Source organism: Larimichthys crocea, chromosome XIII, assembly GCF_000972845.2.
Source record: "Larimichthys crocea isolate SSNF chromosome XIII, L_crocea_2.0, whole genome shotgun sequence".
In the NCBI taxonomy this organism is placed as follows: Eukaryota; Metazoa; Chordata; class Actinopteri; family Sciaenidae; genus Larimichthys; species Larimichthys crocea.
The window spans coordinates 25,293,091-25,299,973 of record NC_040023.1 but is presented as its reverse complement, the minus strand read 5'-3'; the positions used below and the strand labels follow the sequence as shown (position 1 = coordinate 25,299,973).

Below are 6,883 nucleotides of genomic sequence, written 5' to 3'. Positions count from 1 at the left end.
GTCTCGATGGGGGTATCAAGGGGGGTCTAGTTATTTTGAAAGCCACAAGGGAAGCCAGCTGCACTGGGGAAAGCTTTGGATCAAAGAATGCCAGCCACCCTCATACCTCCCCTCCCTCTGCTGTGACACATCCACGTCTAGCTGTATCAAAGAACAGGCCGCCCTCCAACCTGGCTTTCATTTTGAGGGACAGTGGCTGTTTGGACCTATGTGTCATGACAAGCCTGCAGCCAGGTGGGGAGAGAGGGTGTCTTGGACAGAGGTACAAAAAAAAAAAAAGAAAGGATAAGTAACCACAGAAGCTCACAACATGGGGTAGTCCCAGCACTTCTAATTGAGTTATTCATACGAGTCTGTAAATCAAGCTCCCATTAGAGCCATTAGAAGTGTTTCTTGTTGTGCACCTCTTGTCTGGATGCAATATGTTTGCCATTTATTAACACTGTCAAATGAAAATACTGATGTGGCACCTAATGTGCAACATCCATCATAATATAATGTAGCATTAAGTGAGATTTATTTGTCGCCATTATATATTTTATGTATGCATCAACATGTTCAGCTCAGTTTAATTGAAGTCTTTGCTTGCAAAGGACTTTCTTTTGAATTCTAACAACTAATGTACATGCACTAACTTCTAATGTCAACACTAGTGTTTAGAAGGCATAATGTTTGCAATGTCCACCATCTTATTTAAGTGCATTAGCAAGACTGATGATGGTGCTACAGGAGACGTTCACCTAAGTCATTAGGACACATTTACTGGGAGCCATGCGTGATTGTGCTAGTCCATCTGATAAATGTTTCAATCACAATCCATATGGTTAAAGGACTGACAGATTAACATTGCCATCCATAGAGCCATACTGCTGTCATGGCGAAAAAATTAAGATGATATAGTGGATCTATTGAGGAAGGTTTAATGCATGTTCAGTTCATACTTTGTATTTGTGATGTTTGATGATTCAGCCTATCAAAGATTAGGCTGAGCGTTCATTAACATTAGGGGTCTAGTAATCCCATGCAAGTGCTCCTATAGTTCTTAGCCAGGGTTGGGCAGTCCCTTCATTTTCAAGGGGATGTGTCCAGCACTTCTTATCCTTTCTGTTGCTTCATGAGTCTCTGTTTCCTCAACAGCATGCTGGCTGACAAATTGAACATGTCACCCGAGGATGCTGAGAGATGGATCGTCAACCTTATCCGCAACGCCAGGCTGGATGCAAAGATCGACTCTAAACTGGTGAGACCTTCTTCCTCAGTCATCCCGCTCAGTACTTAATGAAAATATTTTAAACAGCCCATTGCAAATTGAGGGTAGTGATGACAGTCATGGAGCACTTTTTTAAGAATTTCCTCCCATGTGACTGAAGAGGGACACAGAGTCATTAGTTACGTGCTGATATTGTAATTGAAGGGTACTTTGTTAGGGCATTGTAACCATAATATCAAACCTTGTTAGGTCCCCTTTCGTGAGGCAGGTTACATGTTGAACCTGCATGTTTTGGCATACATATCCCAACAGTTCTCTGTAATCGGCAAATCAAAGCCCAGTACTCCAGAACTGGAGTACTGTCTAGATAGAGATATCTAGATGTGCCTACAGTAGATGTGAATGAGATCTGAACAGCGGCTGATTGGCATTTTGTGGGATGGTGCGTCTGCAAGACCACATGTGATTGGCTTATTGTTGTTGAGAATCTGTTGTCCATTTTTCTCCATATTTCTAGGGCCATGTGGTCATGGGGAACAATGCCATATCACCTTACCAGCAGGTGATTGAGAAGACCAAGAGCCTCTCGTTCCGCAGTCAAATGTTGGCCATGAACATTGAGAAAAAGCAGGCCCAGAGCACCAAGAACGAGGTTAGTGACGTACATACTGTACATACAGAATGCACACAAACCACCATTCCCAGCGCGTCACTGAAGGCAAACCATTCCCCCCCCTTAACCGATCAGATTGCTAGAAGGTCAACATGAACTCAGGGCAGTTCAAAGCGTCTCAAATGATCAGCTCAGAACAACAAGGCTAAAGAATGTTGATGAACAACCATCAACAAAAGCTCTCTTTACACGAAATAAGCCAGTAAGAGCAAGTTTAACAGAGCTAACGCTTTCATCCCTCCATTGCTCTTCAAAGGCCTAATGACAAGGTAGATTCCAAACAACCATAAAACGATGCCTGAGCGCTGTGACTCAGCTCAGCAACGTAAATAAGGTGGCACCCTCACACTGGCTTTTGGTGAACATTACTCAAAGCCTGGAGTTCCCTGCACTTAGGACCTGTTGCAGATGTCTGGCTCAGGGTCCAGTCATCCCATTTAAGTGTGTTTTTGATGTTGACCTTGTGCGTGTTTTAGTGGTATGTAGACTGTTGAAGTACTCCAACTACACAGTGTCATAATCCCACAGATACTCTGAACTCCCCACTCCTTGAGGACACGCACATGTGTCAGAGCAGATTGATGGGCTGGTTCCCTCGCCTGACACCTGACAGCACCAAGGCCACGGAGTTGCAACAGACATGTTAAATGTTCACTTTTTAACTGTGCAGCTCTTGAGTGGCTATCTTTTGATGTGCTCAATTACCCTCCTTCCTATTGTTTGAATATCTGCAGCAAGAGTGCAGCCATAACCCTGTCCTGTAAAAAAGCAAAGTCCCACCCCCTCCCTCATTAAGAAGTTTTTGTAATTTGACAAAAGAGGCTGCAAACAACTCACAGAGCACCATTACATCCTGCTGTCCTCAAGGCTACAAATCACTTACATATAGAGAACATTTACTGCTTACCATCTGCGCCGGCTGCTTAGGGTCCCTGTCAACTCTCACAGCCACCCAGCGCTTACAACAGAACACACACACACATGCACACGCACACACACACACACATTACACACCCCAATGAGGAAAACGTCAGCACTTAACTGCTTGCACATGTATGTTACTTTTTCACAATTCCCACAATTGACAACAAAAATGTTGTTTTGATCGGTCTCAGTGATCTACAAACAGTCTAATTTTCCATTTTCTTCACGCTTTTCTTCCAGACACCAAACTGGGCAGGTCAGGAAAGCGGATTTTAGCAACACAAAGAAGATGGACCCATCCCACTCGTGTTACATCTTTTTTTCCACACTTGTCTCTCAAGGAGCATAGTACTGCTTTGCACTTGGTTCAAGTCATCACCAATTCAATAAAAGTGACCAACAAAACCATTTTCACCCATGATTGCCTTATTTCTGGACATTACAAACGGCAGTTGAGGTTTGAGTGGTCAGACTTTTTTGTATCAGTAATACTCGATGAAGTTTTAATGTGCGCATTGAGTCACTGAGTGGGACAGTTAAGACTGCCGTGTGTGACGTGGCTCATGTGTGCGCAGTAATGATGAATGGCTGTTTAGTCTGTTGGTTTTATGGTGTTTTTAGTGGTTCGCTTCACCGTGGCAGGCGGTCTTGCCGAGTGGGACGTCAGCTGAAGGGTGCAAACAGAGGTGATGTACAGTTACCAGTGGTCACACTCTCTGCCAGTCATCCTGCCCATCTGAGGACATGAGGGAGCCATAAAGAACCATTAGCCAGACGGACACAATCTTTTTAATGTCCCTCCCCACCCCCGCTTTCCTCTGCTTTTGACCTTCTCATAACTCAGTCCTCGGTCTGTCTCTCCTTCTTTATCACAGTTGCTCACAAACAGGCTTTCATTCCTTCACATGCCTTTTAATTTTCTTCTTTTTACAAATACTTTAACTACTAAACATGGGGTTTAGGTGAAATTACACCTGTTTTTATAAGGCTAAATCGAAAGTGCAAGCAAAGCGATGGATTAGAGTTCACGAACAGACTCAACAACAACCAAAGTATGACAGACAAGAAGAAACCTGACAAAAATGAGAATGAAGTATGTTTCATATATATACTTTTGAGATGGGCCTAAAGAGTTTTTAGCCCTTAAACTGAAACAAACAGGATAAATAATTAGATTGTGGCCGTTGATAATGCACAGAAAAGAGGGAATGAAACGACAACGCTTTAACAGTTAGTGCAGTTTCACATGCAGGTGAATTTATGCACCTAGTCGGGAACCACACACAGAGAGCATAAACGTCCTTCCTTACGATAAGTCAGTCCTGGCTACCAATCTCAGAACCTTAAGGTAGTAGGTGTTGACACAAAGTTGTGTTGCTGAAAACTTAACAGATCTTAACTTTATCTCTAACATTAGACAGAACTATAGTAAATAAAGTCTACTTGAAACAAAAACATTCCATGGCATTATTTATTAATCCTTTAAAAAATGTGGAGTAGGAGTCACGATGCATGAATAAACAGTTTAAGTAGAGTGCTGTCCTTTTAGATTTTTGTGCATTCAGCACCCTTCTGTATATAAGTGTGTTGATTCATCATCCTATTAATAGTTTACCAGTAAAAAAATAATGCTTCTCTTGATCATAACCAATGAAATTCAAAAATCCTGATTGGCGCACTAAGTTTGTGCCACCACCTTTTTGCAACAAAGCCTGCCTGCTCTACACAGATTAAAAATTGAAAAAAAACAGAAATCTTTTAGATGAAACAAGTAAAACTGTTAAGTTTGTATAAGCATGTAAGCTTATAGAAGAAGCTGACTAAGATGATAAGTTTTAAGGTGCTTTTTAAAGGAGCATAAACCTTTAATCACATGCCATAGCTGTTTAAGATCTTTAAGGACTTTTTGACACTTTTTCCGACAAACTTTTTACAGCCAACTTTCAGCCTTCAGGGGTTGAAAGTTCATATGATGGATTTCATACTTGCACATGTGGACTGTTTGAGCTTTGTTTGCAAATGCCATGTTAGATTATTTCTGGATATTGAACTTCACTTCTTTCCAGCTTTCAAACATGGAAAGTTGCTAAGTATAACTTGAACTTTCTCAGCTTGCCTCACTCTCATCCTCTCCTTGACATTTTCGAGATTCTGACTTAAATGACCACTGTGGCTTGGCCTTTTTTTTTTTTTTTAAATACTTTTACCTTGCAAACCGTGACAACAACCCACACTGAAGACCATGCCGTCTGGATCTCTGATGAACAGGGTGTATAGCAGCTCCCCTCATTGCTGTTATGGCACTGAGGGCTCCGAGCCAGACCATCCAAATGCTGACGTCACCTCCACTTATGTGCACTGCAACGAGTAGGAGGGAGGAAAGGAGGGATGGAGAGCATAAAGTGATTGGTTTACCGGCCCCCTTCTCCATGACACATCATGAAAATAAAAGTGCCGGAGGCCTAAATTATCACATTCACCTTAACCGTGCACTCTCAGATGTTGTTTTAGAGAGGAATCCAAACCAGCGGCACTGCCTGTGGCTAACAGCCCTCCTCACCACAATGTCTGTCACTGTTCTCTGAATAAATAAATAAACAAAGTCAGGACAAAGGTCACTATAGGTTTTGGCAAGGAAACGAGCATGATTCTTCTTTCTTCATTTGTTTTTTAACGTATTGTTAGAGGTTTTCCCCCCACAGAGTTTTTTTTTCAATCAGTTCAAGTGACGAAATGGAAACTTGCTCCTGTGTGTGTGTGTGTGTGTGTGTTGGAGTGAGTGTATGTTTTATTGCCTGAGGATAGAAATCTTTTTTTTTTTTCACTAGTTTGTCTGGTGTTTAAAGTGTAAAACCAGCGTGTAAATGACATTTTGTTAGGTTCAGATGGGAGGTCTGTGTGATCACTGAGGTGCAACCAGACTTCAGGTTAAAAACAGGTTGATTTTAAATCTTTTTTCTTTTTTTTTTTACACTGGAAACTGTTAAATCTGCTCATCGACACACTCTATCATTATAGTTTCTGTCTTGTCTCTGAACGGCTGTGTATTTTTCTTCACTCCACACTAGTTCTGACTGATGTAGAATTACTGACATGGACAAATATACTGAAACTCTCACATGAAAATAATTTCCTGAAATAAATAAAAGATTAAGTGCCACACCTAGTGGCTGAAGGGGGTAGAGCATTCCCTACTGGCGTTCCAATCAGGATGTGGAGCAGCTGCTGATGGTGATAAAAACAGTACCACTACCCTCTGTGATAGTCCACTATCAGTTTAGTTGCACGCATGTAAACATCACTACATTACCCATGATCCTCTGTCATTAACTTTCTGCTGCACCTCATGTCTGACTTGTAGTGGATGTTTGGCAGCCTCCCCACGAGGTAAATTTCTGAAGGACAATCTCTCTCCGTTCAACATCCCACGTGTCTGCGTTGATGGGGTCTCGTGGGTCAGTTTGGAAGGCCCAGTTTTGGAAAACCCCGAATTTATTCAGTGATTTATTCATGTTCCACAATTACAGCCTCCCCAACGATTATCATTAATTTCATAGGAGGAGGGGAGAGGAAGAGGAGGAGAAGGGGGGAAAGGGGAGTCCTGGGTGCGCAATAAAAGAGGCGTGACGAGATGGTTGACTTGCGGGCCCACCTCATTACGCACATTATGGAGAAAATTGCTTTTTTTTCTCTCTCTCTCTCTCTCTCTCTCTCAAGGAGAACCTCTAATTATTCAATATGGCTATAGTCAGCAGAAGAAAGCTGAACTGAGATAGTTTGATTGAGTGTGTCGCGATTATTCAGTTTATTGTTAATGTGAAACCTGTTTGGAGACATCCACCAGGGGGGAAAAGTGGTTTAAATGCGTGATGATATGATGAGGAATTGGAATATTAAAGGAATATTCTTGATGTTGAAACAGGATACAGTAAAGTCACTATTGCCCGACCGCAGACCAGCTGCAATCTCATATTTCTTTTTTTAAAAAAGCTTTTTTTTTTTTCCTCCTGTGGGATGTTTCCAGCTTTTTTACGCTCACACTAGGACCCAGGGGCAACCTCGTACCGGCCAGTGTG

General features: G+C 42.0%; 1 protein-coding gene across 1 annotated transcript in view; it reads left to right on the top strand.

Moving 5' to 3' along the window:
- Positions 1-3,215, top strand: part of eif3ea (eukaryotic translation initiation factor 3, subunit E, a) — a 26,085-nt gene extending 22,870 nt beyond the window's left edge. Inside the window, exons 11-13 of the mRNA XM_010740365.3 lie at positions 1,138-1,240; positions 1,728-1,862; positions 3,048-3,215. Coding sequence (XP_010738667.1) covers positions 1,138-1,240; positions 1,728-1,862; positions 3,048-3,083 — 274 coding nt within the window. The 3' untranslated portion in view covers positions 3,084-3,215. The remainder of the gene's footprint in view (positions 1-1,137; positions 1,241-1,727; positions 1,863-3,047) is intronic.
- The last annotated feature ends 3,668 nt before the right edge of the window (positions 3,216-6,883 follow it).